The sequence below is a fragment of the Bombus impatiens genome, unplaced genomic scaffold (genome assembly GCF_000188095.3).
Source record: "Bombus impatiens unplaced genomic scaffold, BIMP_2.2 scf_0969, whole genome shotgun sequence".
In the NCBI taxonomy this organism is placed as follows: domain Eukaryota; kingdom Metazoa; phylum Arthropoda; class Insecta; order Hymenoptera; family Apidae; genus Bombus; species Bombus impatiens.
Genome location: NT_177388.1, coordinates 608980 through 628721, shown reverse-complemented (window position 1 = coordinate 628721; position 19742 = coordinate 608980). Strand labels below are relative to the sequence as shown.

Below are 19742 nucleotides of genomic sequence, written 5' to 3'. Positions count from 1 at the left end.
CCCGGCGTACGCGTACAGAGAGACACGAATTACGATATGTGAATCAATGGGAATTCTATTTTATTTATCGATTCACTTTTAATCCCTCTACAATGCCACGCGACTTAGAAGATACATATCTATATTTGTATATTTCCTATTTTATTTTATCTGTTTATCATTGTGTTATTTTATTTTATTTTGAATATGATAATAAGAAGCCTGAAAGTAGGCTACTTTTTTATTTATTAATGTAAGAATTTTTGTAATCAATATAATTTCATTACGAAATTTGTTAATTTACTATTCTCCGGTAGTTCACACCATAGTTTCATTTTTGAGATTTTATTTTAAACAGACATCAAAAGGATTGATTAAAGCTGGCTAAACCTTTTTATCCTAAACCCTCCGCCAAGAATAATCAGACCCAAGACTCTCCCACTTTATCAATCTAATTTTCTCCAATAAATCCTCCGTCACAATACCATCCACCCCTGGAACACAGATTTCACTCTTCCCCAAACGACTTCTAAGGCTCACCATAATCCTCCGCAGTCGACACAACTAACGTCGATTCTACTATTCATCCAACTTTGTTGATCAGGAATTTCCACAAATTCTCGTAGTAGTTGCGATCCACATACTATGCACAACTGAAAACGAAACTAGCAGGATGACGTAAAGATAGGAGGTCCCACTTATCTGTACCCTTTTGTACACTGTATTTGAGCTAATGCTATTAGCCAAATTTTATAAGTTACTATTGTATTGAGTCAGACAATGATAAGGTTTATAATTCACAAAATTGATGTACTTTACTTGTTGAGAACTTTACTTGTTTTATTACTAAACTTGTTAGTATTACTTAGCATAGAAATAAAATAAATAGCATAATTGGCATAAAATAAATAAAAAAATTATAAAATAAATAAAAAATAATTCAATGACGCTATTATAAACAAATATATAAAGCAATATCTCTCGAATACTATAGTTGTCATATAGATATGTAGCGGCGCATGAGTTAGAGAACAATTCGAATTATGTTGTTTTGCCTCGGAGTATCAATATCGTTAGGATGCACATAATGTAATAATAAACTCTGGGAAAAACAATGTCGCTGCTACGTGCAACCGTCAAACAGAGACGAATTTAAATTATTCGGTACTTCCCCGACTAGTATAAATAAACGAACGCGATCGCTAGGCGACTAGTTTTTGATCAGTCAGTCTTGAGCGATCTTATTAGCGATTTGTATACTGTCTTTAGCGAATCCGTTAGTATGAGCGTCTTAGCGAACATAATTTCTTTTTATTTATTATTTTAAAATATAATTGACGGTTTCAACATCGAGTTATCTCGTCATTTAAATAACAACTCAACCAACCATCATCTACAAATATATATATTCTATACCCAAAAATACATGTGTGATTAAGATGAACCTATCAATCGAATTCACATTTCTTTCGCTTGCCTTCTTTCTAGCTCTGTTCAGTACGCAACAGCACACACCATCAAGATAATCGAATCTCGATGGTAGCTCGCGAAATGCCATCGCAACTGCCAGGGGTTAAAAGAGAAGAGAAAAATTATTATGCGGCCGTATGGTGACCAGCGCGCGATACGCGAGTCTCGCGATGAATACGTGTGTGTATAACGCGGGACGAAAGCAGGGGCGTCAAATTTCATTAGCATATCAATGCTGGCGGATGGCAAGGCGCCACCTGCGCCCCCGTATTATGGGATCATCGAGAAATGGGAGTGGGGTAGCGCGCGAAATGACGACCAGCAAAGGGGACGTTGGCCGAGAAGCTTGGAGGAAAAAAGGGGTGTCGTAACTACCGGCGCGGTCGCGACCACTTCGATCACCTTCCACCCTCGCACCCTTCAATCTCGACTAATTGTTACCGCATTAGGGAGACACCGACCACGTCTGCGATGGTGTCTCGCACGGAAGCGAATCGCGATTTCAAACGTCTGCTCAAATTCGTCTCGGTGTGTTTGGTGAGCAGAATTTTTAGTATTGGTAGGTTTTATTTTAAGGAGTTTGTTAAAAGTGGTATTAGGGTTGTTTCATTTTTTGATGAAGTAGTTTAAGATATATTGTTGTGTTGATTACGGTAGTCGAAAGTGGGGATTTTGAAGATATTTGTTGAAAGTACTTAATTAAATAATGATGAAGTTGTGTAATCTTATTTCTTAAACTTCAAATATAGCATATGTATATTAAAACAGAATTCGAATGTATAAGTATTTTTGAAGAAATTTTGTAATTTTTAGATTAAACGTATGAAATTTTAATTTTCAAATCAACTTTTAATATTATTTGAATCTTTTATATAAAAAATACAGATTATATTCAATGTTTTTTTAAAATTATGTTAATGTTAAAAGTTATTAAATGTAAGGAATTTTCACACTTCAGGTTGGGGTTAGATCATATAAAATTACGTTTTTTATGATAGATATCCCTTAGCTATCACGTGAAAGTACTTACATCTTTTTTATACATATATTAAATGTTGTTATAACCTTTTCGCGAATATTTCTAGTTCCTAGCTGATAGCAGAAACGTCAATACCGAATATAATTTTACTCGTTATTATACTCGTATATTATACGTTATTTTACTCGTATTATATAATTGTTCTATAGGTGTGAATTGTTTAATATACATAGTAAGGTATTTGAAGAGCTTGTAAAAGGTTTGGACCTTTAAAGGCTTGGGCCCGACATGATTACATTTAAAATTAAATCAAAGTTTACTGACACGTTATAAATTAAAATTTTAGATCAAGCTATCACTTTTTTCAGGTACAGGGATATTTTCAAAGCATAATTTTAAATTAAAATACAGAAATTTTTTGCTTACGGTTAAAACAAGTATTGCAAATGACAGATGCGACGCAAAACATATTAATTAAAAAAGATTATTTACTATCATAGTTTCACTACCTTGAAAATAAAACTTTGTCAATATATTGGAAGTGATAACTTATTTATTCAGTAATCTTCCGTCTTTAATGTGCAAAAATATTATTGTATTAAACATACAAACTGGCCTAGTCGAAACTGATTCATGCTTTTAATTCCATATCATTAAAATTAATTTTAAATTCCGTAAGTAAAAGAATTCTTGTGCAAGAAATAAACAGATTAAAAGAATATTTAATAGTAAAATTTAATAGTAATATTTAATAAAAATATTGATCATTGGATTAATAAAAATAAGTTTGTGTCTTTGTTATCTGATTCGAATGCATAAAGAAACTATGATTTTTCTTTTTTCGTTTAACACGTAGAAAAATCATGTAGTACTAAATTCTTCGGGTCACTAGAAATCTGATTACTCTAATGGCATAATTTCGTTGGCCACGCTGCACCCTCTTTTTCCACTTGCCACCCTAGAACTACGATTCGCATAAAACTACGTCGGGCGTTGATTTATATACGTAGCCTGTCTCTTGCATATGCATTAATGTAGTCGTTCATTTATAAACGTACGAGGGATCTAGTATTCGTTAAACGATGATTTAGAAGCGACAAACATAGATAATTATTAGTATCGAATAATTTTGAGAAGCAATATTTGCTATCCCTGAAACAAATGTTACAATGTTTTCTTTCGTTCGCGGAAGTGAATTTGTGTTCGACATTTTCACATCTGAAATAACAGTTACGAATTTTGTTGTTACTTTAGTTTAAGAAATTAGAAAATATGATTTCTTTCGTGGGCCGATTGCAATAATGATGTTTGATTAAATTGAAGAAAGTTAGTATAATCTTTCATTGTAAGAATTGAAGAAAAGATTAAAGAATATACTTAAAAATAAAAAGATATATATGAATTTTGTTTTTACACCGATATCACCAATAGAATGAAGAATGTTTGTGCAGTTATGTTTTTCTTGTATGCATGCTGAGCTTTCTTTATTCGCGTCTGTCTCGCGATTTGTCTTTCAATTATATGTAATCATTTTGTAACGAACTATCATCGAAAATAGTACGATTTTAACATTTATTGTGCATTTCTTTCAAAATAATTAATTGATATCAACTCACCATGTCGAATGCTCAAAGGGCTGGTAGGGCTCCTCGGATGCTCCGGTGGTGGTTCATTCTGCGGTTGCTGATGTTGATGCTGATGTTCTTCCGAAGTAGTAACCGACGTTGCTCCGTTCATGGTGTATCAACGAACATTCCTCGTTATATAAAAGGCAATATACTGCAACATATTACAGTACCTACCGTTATTATATTTCATTAAATATCAAGCTGAATCGTTGTTATTAATCGTTATTATCCAACGATTATTACTAAATAGTTACTAATCGTTATTATCCAACGATATCCAACACAAAACGACTTAACATCCGAAACTAGCAATGAAAACAACTTATTCCACATATTCCATATTTAACTTCAACAATCAGAACTCCATCAACCATGAAACATCATGAAATCTTCCTCACCTAGTTACAAGACTATATAATCAAGTTCACTCTTCAACACTCGCGCACATCAACAGTTCAACTGTCCAAATTCGTATCATACTCAAAATATTACAAACTTTGACAAACAAAGCACCCATCGAAACTTAGTCTCATGGAACTTCTGACGAAACACTGATTCACCCCGACGGTCCACGAAAACTACCTCGAAACTAAAACCTCCGTGTCTCGGAGATCCAGATCGGCTCGTCAGTTGACAGAATCTTAGAAATCGATGGAACCGCGTCAGCTCGAGCAACGACGACGTATGACGTCTCGAAGTCGGTGTCTCTCGGCGAGAGATCGACGTTAGCTAGGTTCGATCGTCCCGTATCACCGGAGGTCGACGTCGTTGGTGGCTTGCAGAGGTGTCTCGACATCGGGCGTCCCGCGAGCACGGGCCACCGATTGGTCCGTTGGCACTTTTGAAGGCGGGATCAGGAGGCAACGCCGGAAAAACAACAAAAACGAGGAGCGGGAGGATTTAACCTATAGCCGGCACGTTTGACGCGGCGCTTCGCCGACGACGCTCGTCGCGGCGCCTGCGCGCACCCCTTCGCATCGGTTGACGCCTGGCCAAAGCTCTAAAACCCCCACCCTCCCTTCCACCGTCACGAGACGACGCCTACCTTCGCCCACTGAACGTCGTGCAATTGTTGATCGTTGGCTACGTGGTAGTGAAACCTCGTTCTCCATCTCTTTCTACCCTCTGTTCGCTTTCTTTCTTGTAGCTTCAACCTGTGCTTCTCCTTTATCGGGTTGGATAGAACGATACCTAGCGTCGCGGTGTTCCTCGCTGAAATCAGATCCATCCACTGCTGCGACGCTGCTCGTTAAAAAACTGCTCTCTGAACGGTTTGGTTTCGGCTAGTGAAAACAAGGATAGAAGAGGCTTCTTATAAGGAAGGATTGCTTGATGAAATAAAGGTCGACGACAGTTTGAATTTTCCGTAATTATGAATGACGATGATTATTGCACCAGTAATGACACGTTCCGTTAAGAGCACATCGTAAATTATTAATAAAAATGTTACAATAGTGTCAGATTATAATTTTGTATTATTTTCAGAGTATATTTGGAAGTGTCAAAAACAGATCGATTGTAGAGTTATTTAGTTAATATAACTGTCTACTACTCTTTCATCGAAGCTACATTTATTTCACGCTATCTATATACGCAGTAGAGCGACAATTACAAATACGATAAGAGACGAAGAAATTTCAGTAATCAGTAGGAAACGCTAAATTTCCCGTGCCAATGTAATACTCGAAATCGCGGGACGACGTCTTGTATTCCCGCGACGTCGTCAAAGAGTCGTGGTCTGAAAAGACTAGTTAACGGAGCAATTAATCGTCCGATCGAACTTCCGATTCCTGAAGTGTTCCCCCGGACAAATCGAGCGAAATCCACTACCCGGCCGGTTTAGTGGTGAACAGTCGCAGTGGCCTCGATAATAGCAACGAAGTCACCTACCTGGTAGTGGTTGTGTTGATGGTGGTACTGGTGGTAGTGGTGGTGAATTCAGCCGGAGGGGTTGCTAGGTCCGCCATGCTGGATTCCTACCGCTGAACGACCCTGTGGTTTTCCGGTAATCGTTGCCAGGGATGCAGCCAGGCATTTCTCACCCCTCCACGTGAACCCTCGAGGAACTCGAGACCACGCCCCATAGCTCGAAGGCGGACCAATGACGCCTGGACGTCGCGACGCGGCCGTCCACCAATAGGATTACCCTCTGATACGGTCTTTCGCTTGTCAATGACTGCTGCACGACCACCCTCACCTACCTCTCGCTGGGGTGCTTTTCAATTTCGGGCCCGCACCCTCATAAACGCAGCCAACCACCCGGCCACCCACTCTAACACATTCGAGCGCTTCGATAGCCGGTCATATACACGACGGTACGCGAGCGGATGTGTGAACGTACGCTTTACCAAGCTTTCAGGGACGGATACAAAGCGGGTGATTAAAAAAGACGCGTCGTGTGACGATTCGCGGTAAGGAGTATCGTGAATCGAAGGTGAGAATCATTAGAAGAAATTGTATCTACCAGGGTAAGGGGCTGATATTTTTGATAATTGGAATGGATGGAAGGATTTTAAAAAATTGAAATAGAAAGATTGGTGGCTGGCTTATATTGTTTTGAAATATATGTGCATTTCAATTCTTTATTTTTTCTAGAAGTCTTAATTTCTACAATAATTAAATACACAACTAAATAATTCAGGGATAATGTATGGTTGTAGTTAGTAGGCAAACTGAGGATGAATTTTTTTAAAAAATTTCTTAAGATACTTACTTAATGTTTTTATTACATTGTATAGTCATTCATTAAATAAAATGCTTGAAATTTTTGTCAATACAAATGAACATTTCTTTCAATTCATGAGGTAGTTTCGCATGTAATTTAACTACAAATGGTTAAATATACTTGCGCTACAATTATTAATAAAAAATAGGGTCCGTGCTTGTTTACTTATATCTGATAATATTTAATAACAATTCGTTTCAAATAAATTCCATATTTAAAGTATTTAATATAAGTATTTAAAGAAACTGTAGCAAACAATTATTGTTGCAAACTTAATTGCATTTAACTTTTTCTATTCCCTTTGCCACATAAAAATTTAATTTGCTGGACTTCGAAAAGTGTCTGTCCAATCATGACATGAGCACGCAGAAACTCGTTTTACCAGTCATCTGCCGAGATACGAAGGAGAATTTACGTGCAGATAGAGCAACGTAAAGTGCATGCATGTTTATGAATATGCGCGACAAGCGAATCATGTGCACGCACACACTAACAATTGATACGAGAGTGAGTTGGGTCTTCGAACAGAAAGACGTTTCACGTGTGCATGTAGGCTCATAAATAGAGGCAACCATCCATCTACTGATTAAAATGAGTGGAATCACATACAGGGGATAAATAAATACAAACGCGCATGGCGAGTGAGAGTGCATGCCCATCACGAACATTTTTCGTGTGTACACTGGGGAAATATTCAGCCGACGGTTAGTTTGCCAATTATTATTTCAAATAGTTAGTTATTTTGCCAATCATACCCATTTATCTGTGGAATAGAAGTTAAAACTGTGTGAAATACATTTAGCAATTTGAAATAAAAAATGTTCCAACCTACAGAGAAATGAATTTTAATAATACTTCTCGTTATAATTCTCGAATGAAAGAGTAAAATACAGAAACATTTAATTCGTAATCATTATTTTACCAGACGATATATCGTTCGAAGGATTCTGTTATATTACTTATCGTCTATTTAAGCAGAATAAAGTCAACATGAAGCTTTATTCAAAAATTGCATTTCACCGTAGGCTACATTAGTCATAGCGTTATTTATGCAATAACGTTCAAGTATACGCAGAGATGAATGTTCACGATGTACAAAAGGAATCACGTTTCCTGTCTAAATATTCTGCTCGCTAAACTGATAAAAGGATCTTCTAATTATAGCACGTCCACTACTAGCACTTAACACCTATATTACATCTGACCAAATTAAAAATATTCGGTCTAATATTGTTCCATAAAAGTTTCTCTTAAATGGCATATTAGTCTCATTTTATGTATAATATAAATTTTATGTATGATATAAATAGTTATAATACGAACTTTATTATTTCGAGGTTACTCTACTTCTAGCAGCATTCGACGTGGCTGGACGATTCGCTTCAAAGCCTGAAAGTTCCACTAAAATGTTATCTATAGATTCGGATGCTTTCTCAAACACGGTCATCGTGTCAGGTTCAGCGTCGATCACCACCACCAAATTTCTATAGTATTTCACTATCAATTTGTTTCGTTTATGAAAGTCCTCGATTTGCTTTTTAATATACTCGAAATTAATGGACAATCTCTCAGTGGCTTTCACGCTTTTCGCCATTAACCGATCGCTCATCACGGAATTTCGAACGTTCAGCATTAGAACGAGATTGGGGCGACGCACTTCTTTGTCGAATAATTTTGCCTCACATTTCTCCCAGGGAAATCCGCTCAGAATGAACCCTTCCTTGTCTTGCACGTGTTGGAGCATCTTAGCAGCGATCAATTCCACTAATATAGCCGATGGCACCAATTGACCTTCCGACAATAAACGCGCCAGCGCGAACGCCTTTCCCGTTCGCTTCGACACTTCAGTTCGAATCACATCTGAGGATATTATGTCATCGAAACCGTACTTCTCTGCCACTTTCATGTATAGGGTTCCTGGAATGATCAATCACGAATTATCGAGAGTTGATTATAATTTCTATCACGCTTGCAATATGTTTAAAAGAAAATTTTCATGGCAAGATTGTTCATAACGAGGTATAGGAATTTCTACGAGGGGATATTTTAGAACGAAAAAAGTAGTAAAAGAATGAAAATCGTAGTAAATAAGTTTTCAGTTTTATAGGAATAATAATAAAATTGTTATTAAGCGTTCCGCTAGACATTTAAATTAATATTAAAATAGTGCTTCTATTACTCTCGTTATCAATCCTTTAAGTTCAGCGAATTCTTCTATCTTTTATTAAAAAAATTTCTTAATATTTCAATGCTTTAAATGTCTTCAATTTTTAAGTTTTTTCAGTTTCGAACATTTTAATTTCTGCCTTCGAAAAATTGATCCCGTAAGACAAGATGTAGAGGTAAAAGTTAAAGTCAATGGCGTTATTAGGTTATACGATAATTGCACGACACTAAGTATAAATAAATTCTGTAACTTTTTCCAGCTCCCGGTCTTCCAATTACGAAGATAATCGGCACTCCTGATTCTTTAATCGCTGTGGTGTCGATACTGATACTTTTCGGAAGAGAAGCAGTCAAAGGATCAGTAGATTTCATACAATTGCCCATGGAAATGATCGTTCAGAATTTTCTTATAAGTTTAGTGCCACAATTTTCATTTATAACGACAAACGAAATACATCTAACTATACTATTTATTCGCTAATGTAGAAATATTTGATCGTATATCCGTTTCTTTGGAATCACGTTTTCTTCATTATGAAGTTTGTCTTGAACCACTAACGTACACAAGACGTGAACTCTTCCAATGCTATTATACGATTAGTCCGTTTTCTTGTAACACACAATATCTTCTTTGCAATAAAATTAGTTACTTTTTATATTAAAGAAAGTTTCGAATAAAATATGCAGTATAATATAAATAGTGTATGGCTACTAATATTAATCCAACTTTTTAAACTGAAAGAAAGGTGTCTCCTAAAGTCTAATTTAATCTATCGTGTCTGTAGCAGGATTCCTTCTTCACCGATTTTCGGTATTTCCTTTCAACTGAGATAAGTGTGCTGTGCTTTCGACAGACATTGACTGTTCCGATCGATTATACTAAGATTCCTACATTTCTGATGGTAGATAAAATTGATCATCAGTGTGATACTTTATCGATAAAATAGTCATAACAAGAATAATAAGCCAAAATCAATAGACACTATTACATATTAAAAGAATATTATTTGTTGCACATACATAATCAATAGTTTTATGAATTTGTCGCTACTTTGTACACATATACTTCGATTCGCTATTATGTTAATCGACTTATGGTTAATCAGCTTATAAATGTTTGAATCTATAAATTTCTCACAAGTTCTTCAATATTAATAATCAAAAGTATTCCCAGTGGAGAAGAACATGGTTCGAAAAATTCTTTGACACGCGTTAATTCAAACAAATATCAAAATACCAACATCCCTGTCTAAATTCAGATTTCAGTGAAAATCCGTATTATCGTCGCGGGTGGTCATTCGAAAAATGTTATTGTACCTTTATCTCCAAAATTTTCCTCTAAGCGTGGAGAATAAATTATATAAATGAAAGTCTATTTCGGACGAAACATATTTTTTCCAACATTATCTACTTACTTCCTTTCGACACGAAAGAGTCGTAGGAAATAAATTTTGGGTCCATAATTGATAATAATAGAATTCTGGGATTTGGATTTATGTATTTTGATAACTAAAAGTTTCTGTTATTCTGTATATTTTTACGAGACGTGTCTGGTGTACCATGAATTTTCAGAATCAATGGTCTCTTACCTTACATAATCGCGTTCACTTTGTAAAAGGACTAGGCAGATTAGAAACAATTCTTATCCGATTTGATATGTAGGGCAGCGTAAACGATATCGTTCTCGATACTCGATATATTAGACAAGTGTGAACTCTAAAAGGATTAGAGATCAAGTTTCGACATTGTACCACGATGATGAATGTTCGAGTTCCACCAACTAATTTACGATTAATGTCAACTTAATATTAACTTACATTAGTATATATAATATATATAATATGGTTGGTAACTGGTGGTACAAGCGGAAAGGGGTGATTCTACGTGAAAAAAGAAATCGAAAATATAGAATAAAATACTTATATATCTAATAATTATAAATTAATATATAAATATAATTAATATATAAATATATATAAGTATGTTAATATATTATTATTAATATACATACATTTACGGAATGAAAATAAAAGTGTTTACGAATTTCAAAGTGCAGAAACGAATAATTGATATTCTTTTATATCATTAATTATATTATCAGTGATTCATTGCACAGATAAAAATTACTAAATAAAATTATTAAAAAATATGCCTTTATTATATATTAAATAAATCTCCATTATTTTTCTACTATTTTTTCCCTCTAATCTTCAATTGTCATTACAAACTTTCCCAAACAATCCAATATTTCACACTGATCGGAGGAAAACAAACATATCATAGAGAAAATGATAAAAATTCGGGTTGTCCCAGTTTTGAGATGATAGAACATTTTAAGCTAAGGAGGGCAATGCAAAGAGGCGCATAAACACGCGGTTCTTTCAGAGTAAAATGATCGAACGCCCGAGGCTGTGTTCAAGGTGTTACTGCTCATGTACCGCAAAGTTACATAAAAGTTACATACTTGGACGATCACGTTGGCATACGATAACGTGTGCATACATACCTGATTTATCCTCGCACTTAGTTCTTCGCGGTTTGCCGAAATTAGCACCGCGCAATCAACCACCGTCCTGTCCATAAAACGAAGTTACGAAGTTCCAGTTCGCGTATGACTTTTGCGGTATCGTTGATGATTAATCACGTGGCCATACGGTTGCCGTATTCACGGGATCACGATGTTCTTACCAAAGTACGCGTACCTGCGTACTTTATGAATATTTTCGCAACAAAAATTTCACATGTACGATTAGTTGAATGACGTTATTGAAAAATGAAACGCTTCGGTAAAAGTAAATTAATATAAAATTGCGAGCTGATGAAAGATCAAATAAATGTTGAGTTTATAAAATATTCTAATATTGCGAGGTATCTTTAAATTAAAGAACTTTCTTTTTATATTTTTAATTGATAGTAGCTCGATTGTTACAGTATGAGTTAGATCGCTGATAAATAACTAATCAATGAAAAATTAATTAGTAAAGAAATAAATAATCATATTTTCCACTATTTTAGCAATTTTATTGGCCGTGCAAAGGTCAGGGTTGAAGTATGTTCCGCCTTTCTATCTGTGGACAGATAAATACTCCTATTTAATACGCAAACATATATCATCCACAGTAAGAAGATGTATCTACTACCTTCTCCAAGCCAACATAGCAAAGAAACTACACCCTGCTCGTACATGTATGTACTATACGTACATGCGTAACAGATATCCATAAACTATTGATAACATTAATCTTCGCAGAGCACAATACGATTTTGAATACAATCAGACCACGGCGTATCTCCTCGCCGTGCTTTATTGCCCTTTATAATTTGCAAATTCGCGACGTCCGGGAGAGAGGCCAAGATATCCGTACTCTCATCTGTTACCAGCGCAATAAACTGCCAACTATATATAAATATATATATATATACATACGGCTGTGTCGCTTTTCGAGATACAATGTACGGGCGAGATTGCGGATTCTCGCAAAACTCGATGACCACGGAAACATAGAACGCTACTGATAAAGTGATACAAACGTATCTACACACACCATGGTCTATAAGTATTTGAAAGTTTCCTGCAATTCGATCAAAAGATAAATACTTTCGTTATATTTTCAAAGTTATGATCGGAGAATGTTTCTTCACTGTTACAATTGGGATCAAATAAAACGACAAGAAATATAATAGAAATAAAGTAATAATAAGATAATTGATACTTCATAAAAATATAAACTTTTAGAATGTGGCTAGAAACACGATTCAATTTTAAGACTTCGACGTTAAACAGTCTTGTAACTCTTATATAAATTCTCAAATTAGGTGTAAGTTAACGTAATCACGATAATCGTGACTCATTAAAGTGCTAATGAAATTTTAAAATGTTTTACATAACTCGTACAAAAGTTCCCTACGATAAATATCCAAATACTTTCGTAAGTCACTGTGCTTATGGGCGGTAGCGTAAATACGTAGAGACGGAGTTCACAATGAGGAAATCGTATATTAGATTGACTAGAAAACGGATTAACGGAATACGATCGAGCATAGTTGAATTGAATTGATTTTCTTTCGTATGCGACGGGTTAAGTCTATTAACGTCATGCTGGTTACCGTGACTTGTTTCATAAGTCATAAGCCATAAGCCACGCTCCGATAACATCAAATCCAGCAATAAATTAGGACAATCATAAAAAATGGACACCATCGTTTGATGATGTTTATACAAAGAAAAAATCTTGTTTGTCATTAGAATGCGAGTTCACGATGCTTGCAGCAGCGGAACCAGATATGTAGACAAGAATGGGTTACGATTAGAGATTAGAAAACTCGAATGCCACAGATTAATATGGAAATAGGTTGCAATTAGAGATACAGAATTTAAAATCCTCTTCTGGATGTTGTGGTAAAACTGTTTGAATGTATCCAAAGAGGAAATTGATAAGTAGATGGAGTAGAAAATTGATCGTTACTGAGATAATAATTTTCTAGGAGACAAGGAATGATTATTTTTATTGATTGCTGGAAAACCTAATTCTAGATAGAAAAATGGTATTATACAGAATGAGTAGAATATATGTAGACATTTAGTTTCATAACCCCTTGTAACCCTTGTCAGCGTTGATGAGATTAATAACGCGCAAATTGTCAGTTGGTTTTCTTTTTATCGATAAAAATAGAAGAGGGAAAAAGGATGCTATATAAGTAGATCCGTAGATATATATAATCTTCCTCTTTTGTTTAAAAAATCTTTACTGTCAGAAAGTGCTGAAATCGTTGGTTAATATTTAGTTTCAGAAACAAAATTCAAATAGAAATAATTAGTCAGAATTTTTGCAAACTACAGCGAATTATTAAATAAATGTTTATCCAGATTTCAACTAAATATTAGTCTCTATTAATATTAAAAAAAATCTTTAATCACATTAATTTCTTGTTTTATTATTTTTGTTTGTTTTATTTTTGTTATTAAATAATTTTAGAATATTTCTACGAAACAATCAATTCTATTTTTAAAATTCTGTTTCAAGTTGGAAAATACCAAGGCCGAAGGAGAGTCTGATTTTATTCAGAACCAAAACAATGATATACTACTATATAATTTACTGTAACGAAAGAAAGAAAAACATAAAATGGTAATGAGTCGCTTATTAACCTCGATGAACTTTTTATTTAGATTATTTACGAAAGAACAGACATTCTATGAATTATTGACATAGAAAACCATTTCGCTGTAATTGATTCTGCGTTATAATTATCGAATATCGGGGAATGCGTTGAATGTGAAACTATGGTAGATAGAATGTGCTTAAGTTTCCATCGGGAATCGATATCTTCCGTTTCCACGCTGGGATCGTGGTGTGTCCAGATTGAATCTAATGATTCCAGAACAGGTTACGCAGCCGCATTCAAAGGATCGAAGCGAGGAAGACACGGCGTTGCATTAACTTTTATCGGTTATTCCTCTAAAATTATCGCGGCCTGTAATTTCTCAAAACGAGCTTCAACGATTCTCCAGTCGTTTCATTGTGATAGAAATACTTTGGTTAACCGTACAACCGTTGATGATGAAGAAATCACGGTCTCCGGTGTGTAAATTAAATCGAAGAATGTTCAGGTTGATGCAGGAAACGAAGATTATTATAATCATCTTGTGCTTCACCGTATTTTTACGTATGTTATTTAATTTCGAGTTACCATCAAAATTTATAGTAAGTAAAGCATGCGTTAATTTTATCTAGATTTTATCGTGACATCTGTTGAAATCTTCGAATTGCGAAATAGGAGGATGTTGAGCTCGGTATAAGGAGTTGAGATTATTGTAATTATCTAATATTTTACATATGAGTCATTCAAAAACCGTATTGACCAATTTTATAAATTAAAAAATAAAAAGAATGATGGTGTTACAAATGTTATCTTTCTAAATTTAGCATGAAATTTACGATTATTTATATACCATCTTTTCGTGATAAATAAGTTTGTGGAAATAAGTAAATTATTTTTTGTCAAGTTGAATAATTGAATACTAATTGAATATCTGGATAATAAAATTAAGGAAATCCATTAAGCTTATCTAGATTTTATGGCAAATTTTTTAAAATCTTTGTATTGCAAAAGGTAATACCGCACGTAAAATAAATTTGTCACTTTTCCCTTTCTCTTTGTGTTTTCACAGAGGTTTTCCTAGATCTACAATACCTAATGGTATTAATCAATGTTCCATTTAGAGCGCCTATTGTACCATTGAGTTGGTGGAATTTATACTAAGGAGACCTTATTCTGCCACGATCAATAAGCAACATAGCATAAATGAAGACAAATAGTTGTCACGACCGGAGGTTGAAAGTAGAAAACGTAATACAGAAGCTGGCGCTGCTGATCGAAATTCAAGGATCGATTCTTTAACGGTCATGTATCTAGATTTTAATGTTCGGAATGAATAGTGGAGAGATACAAATATTTGACATTCGCATCGATCAATAAGAAAAGCAACAAGTCCGCGGTATAACTTTATACTAAGTTTCTCAATTTTAAAACGAAATTACGTTTGATATTATCTTTGATATCAATCTTACTAAACTACATGCACTTAATATATTCACTAACCTAAAATTTAATATCTTTCTAATTTACAAATATTTCTTCTTAACTCTCTTCTTTTTCAAACATTCTGATTAATACTATTTTTTGTTGATATTAATTTTCATTGGATTAATATAAAATTTATGATTTTAATATAATATAAAATTTAATATTTCTTCGATTTACGACTATTTTTCTTATTTTTTCTTTCTTCCTTAAATAGTTATACAAGATTTTAATTAATATTTTTCCTAGTATAATACCATACTTGTGATCCATTGAAAATTCTTCACTAGAAAAAAAAAAAAAAAAATTCTCACGGTGCTCCCCAACAATTATCACATTCTTTCTCTTCTAAATTTTCTTAATTTTCTTATTTTCCATTTTCACTGACAATACCAACCACTAATCACACATTCCATTAGCAGCAGCTACCTAACAAACATGGTGCATCAGTGATGCAGTCACCTACTGGGATGAAGAAACAATCGTCTCATTTTCTTTTAAGTGCAGCCATGAAACGTATTATTACACTAATACAGTGGAACATGAATACAAGTTGTTAATAAACAAACAATCGTGACCTGCTGGTGTAGGCTGAATTACTCAAGAAAATTACTCGGCACGTACGCACGACTTCTGTTTTGATCTCGCTCCATTCGGCACGATATCTAATGTTTCCTATTAACGTTTTACAACTCAACGCTGTAATTATTATCAGTCGTGTATTTTACATGGTCCTACGAGTTTGCTTTCACTGCGTGCTTTCGTTTTTACTTAATGTCCCGTTCCTTTCCCCGCTCCCCCTGTTACCAGCCGTCTCGGCAACGATTTATGTATATGTCGATCGATCCCCGATTTTCTGACTCTGCCGCTTTCCTTCCGCGATGTATCGAACAAATTTATTCCTGTAGCAATTGGTTAACGATTGAGAAATAATTTTTACGTGATACGATTCCTGAAATGATTCGATCGAAGCTTCCTAAATGTCAGAAAATGATAAGCAAATTTAAATTTCAGGCGATATTGAAGAGGATTGATTTGGTAGATATCAGGATATTTTTGGTAATTCATTTCAATAAAAATTGTTAAAGGGTTAGATTTAACGTTATGTCATAAAATAGTCAATTTTTTAATATCGTTTGAAGCAAATTTTTCGAGATAAGAAGAAACGTTTTGCAGTACCTAATTATGGGGGAATATTATACTTTATTTTAATAAAAATTTTTACGGCGTCAAACTTGACGTAATGTTACGAAACCAGCTATTTTAGTATTCAAGATTGGCGAAAAAATCCATATATTTATTTTAAGATTCTTGGAACTTGGAAACTGGAATAAAGTGGCGTGCCGATCAATTTAGAAATTGCAAAAAATTTGAATTAGTACTCTAATTGATTCAGAGTTCTTGAAAGAGAAAGAGCTTCGATGTAGAGGCGTTTTAAAAGCATTTGATCCTACTTTGATTTATTTGAAATTCTTGGAGCATGGGCAACGATATAATTTGTCAAGCGTATAATTTATGTACAATTTAAAGAGCAATATATATTATATTTTTTCATAGTCCATTGGACATAATGGTTTGACTTGCGAAATTTGATTCGTAATAAGCATATGACAAATTTCGCTATAAAAGTCTGCGTGTTAGAAACGTATGGATAACAACTGTCGATTAATAAGTTACAACCGTGAAACGACACTATATCACAAATGCTACAGACAAGAATAAAGGATAAAGTCTACTGTACTCATATCTATTTATAAACAAAGTCCCTGATATTTTTAAAGAATACATCTTACACTGTCTTGTAATGAAAAATTTACCATCTAAGACAATTATACATTATTTTATCCTTCAGCCTCTAAATATTTTTTCAACAAATATTCTTGTGAGTCACTATTATAATACATAATGTTGCAGATATTCGTTTAAAAATTATCACATTGCAATTGCTAGTAAAAATTATGAAAAATCATGACAAATAATCATTAATATTTCTAATTCCCTACGCTTCAACTGTACCTTCAAAAATTCTTTACTTATACCGATATAATACAATATAAGAAATAGAAAACGTTCGCATGGATCACCCTGTAGGCAGAGCACGATTGTGCAGAAACGTCGAAGCTTAGATGGGTGTGTTCCTTTCTCTCTCCCTTGCGTACGTATATATCTTCAGCCCCGATCTATTTGCCGAACCACTCCTATCGATGTATCACCGTGCACTCGACGCTGATGCAACTCTATTAATGACGCTAAATGGCGCTCTCGGCATCGACGTCACAAAAGTAGCACACGCCCGACGTGATGTTCAACCAGGGTAATCGTATATTCGTTAAAATGCGGTTTCGACGTGAAAGCGCCTCCAGGAATTTTCATGCGATCGATCGAGCCACCGTTTCTGCAAAGATCGACGACGTGACGCAACTCTATAGGCACAGGTTACGGGTCAATTCTTTTCATTTTGACGAGAAGCCAACAACGTGTCCTGATTTTCTGGTTGAACGCTGCTTTTATAAAAATCGAATCACGACAGATATTTCTAAAGAAATGTTTGATTTGAAATGATTGAAAAATAAGCGATAAGAAAACTTTTGGAAAGTGACTTGAGAAATCGTCGTGGAATCTTTGAAGTCGCTGATCTTTAATGTTGATCCGCTATTTTCTTGAGGAATTAACAAGAAATATGTCTTTTCCGTATTTGTAAAACATCTAATAACTTCGAATATCTTATTTCCAAATTTTAGGTTGCAAAATATTAAATGTTAAGAGGGTTAGAAGATTTAGTGCACAAAATTTACACTGTGAAATTAAGAAATAATTTATTTCGTGATTCGTTTACTCGTTGAAAGCATACGGATTTGAATTTTGATGGCTTTTGATTATTGTAATTCGTGAGTGGAGAATATTTCTGAGGCACAATGATTTAGAAGACCCTTCCAAATGATGCCTTGTGTTATGAGAGTTTATTTCCAAAAGTATCTTTCAAAGTAAAGATTGTAGATTTAAGATTGTGAAATAATACGGGATTCAATTAATGGCAGGGCGCAAACGTTTTGCTTAAACATTCAAACTGTTCTCACATTATTGATAAACCACTGAAATGTTTAGATTGAGCTCCCTATTTCCTACAGTTAGGCTAGAGAACTATAAAGGTTCGCTACTCTAAAGCAGTATTAATACTTTCAGAACAATCTAAATTATAGTCACCTATTAAAATTTGACGAGATAGTGAAGTGGTTTAGATGTTTAAAGTAGATTTTATTTTATTCTGAGTAACAACACTGCAAGTGAAACGCGAAGAATGACTTAATAATAGTATTTACCTGAATCTATAACGTTGTCGGTATCAACACTTACCACGATACTCTAAAACAACATTCACGTATTTTTCAAACTCTAGTGAACATGATTATCGTTTCACTTATTACTTTATATCTCAAATAAGGTATTTTTTAACTGTTTCCACATTTGATTATAATGTTTATTTAGTATAGTGACATTCAAGCACGGAAATTTTCTTGCACGAAGATGATTGACGTTGTTCCACGTAGCTTGGTCGTGTCGCATTGAAAATACCTTAGATGTTTAGGTCATCGCCTAATATTAAACCGCCGTAGCACCGATTGAGCCGTTGGTAGAGCGGATTTTAGCGATGAATTATGCCTGGGATGTTATTAACGCGTATGAATTGCCCGTTTATTTCCACGCGTTAATAAATAACAGTCAGCGAATCTTAGAAAAATTGGAGCAACCACGGATGCTGCATCGCGTCAAGATATTTCTAAGCGCGTTACGCTGATAAAAGTTGTACGGCTCGCCGGCACAAAGAAACTATTTATGCGATTTGCAAGGTAAATTGCGAGCAATTACTGCAATCTGGGCTTCTGAATGATACGTACGCGGTTGCAGTTTATGTCCATCTACCGGATTCATCATAGAAATTGAAGCTGCTAATCTCGATGTCCAAAAAAATTGCCTGATTTCGAGATAGCTATCTCGCGAACGGTAGTTACGATTAAAACGAATTGAGTGTCCCTCAAGGTATATGATGCTGGGTGATGATGCACGTGTTACTTCTTTGACGGACGAGTAAATTTATACAAAGTGACACTACTGTCCGAAAGTAGCCGAACATTACATTTCAACATTTGCTTTCGATAAGATGTATTTTAATCAAAAAATTATGGATAAATCCAATCGCAATAATTTTTTT

At 34.6% G+C, this 19742-nt stretch overlaps 2 protein-coding genes across 12 annotated transcripts in view; both read right to left on the bottom strand.

The window, feature by feature from the left end:
• Nucleotides 1–6584, bottom strand: part of LOC100745435 (photoreceptor-specific nuclear receptor-like) — a 31733-nt gene extending 25149 nt beyond the window's left edge. Inside the window, exons 1-3 of one of the 4 annotated variants that reach the window (XM_024370824.2) lie at nt 5947–6584; nt 4455–5339; nt 4045–4207 (exon numbers count right to left, since the gene is read on the bottom strand). In XM_024370824.2, the coding sequence (XP_024226592.1) occupies nt 4045–4165 (121 nt within the window). In that variant the 5' untranslated portion in view covers nt 4166–4207; nt 4455–5339; nt 5947–6584. Of the gene's footprint in view, nt 1–4044; nt 4208–4454; nt 5650–5946 lie in introns of those variants that run through there. The other 3 variants (XM_033323415.1, XM_024370823.2, XM_033323416.1) reach the window with 3 other exon arrangements.
• A 1089-nt stretch (nt 6585–7673) lies between these two features.
• LOC100746631 (adenylate kinase isoenzyme 1-like) lies at nt 7674–19351 on the bottom strand. 8 transcript variants are annotated; one of them, XM_024370827.2, is made up of 3 exons: nt 18853–19350; nt 17549–17927; nt 7674–8698 (listed from the first exon to the last, which is right to left on the bottom strand). In XM_024370827.2, the coding sequence occupies exon 3, from the start codon at nt 8685–8687 to the stop codon at nt 8109–8111; it is 579 nt and encodes a 192-aa protein (XP_024226595.1). In that variant the 5' UTR covers nt 8688–8698; nt 17549–17927; nt 18853–19350; the 3' UTR covers nt 7674–8108. The 8 variants fall into 8 exon arrangements, with proteins under 8 accessions (XP_024226595.1, XP_024226594.1, XP_033179309.1 ...); XM_024370826.2 differs by having other exon boundaries at nt 18887–19350; XM_033323418.1 differs by having other exon boundaries at nt 19106–19350.
• Between the last annotated feature and the right edge of the window lie 391 nt (nt 19352–19742).

Excerpts from the sequence above, each read along its gene's own strand:
- LOC100746631 (XM_024370828.2), bottom strand. The coding sequence starts at position 9,331 with ATGGGCAATTGTATGAAATCTACTGATCCTTTGACTGCTTCTCTTCCG. Across the intron at positions 8,699-9,198 it reads AAGACCGGGAGCTGGAAAAA|GAACCCTATACATGAAAGTG; the intron begins GTTACAGAATTT and ends TGATCATTCCAG.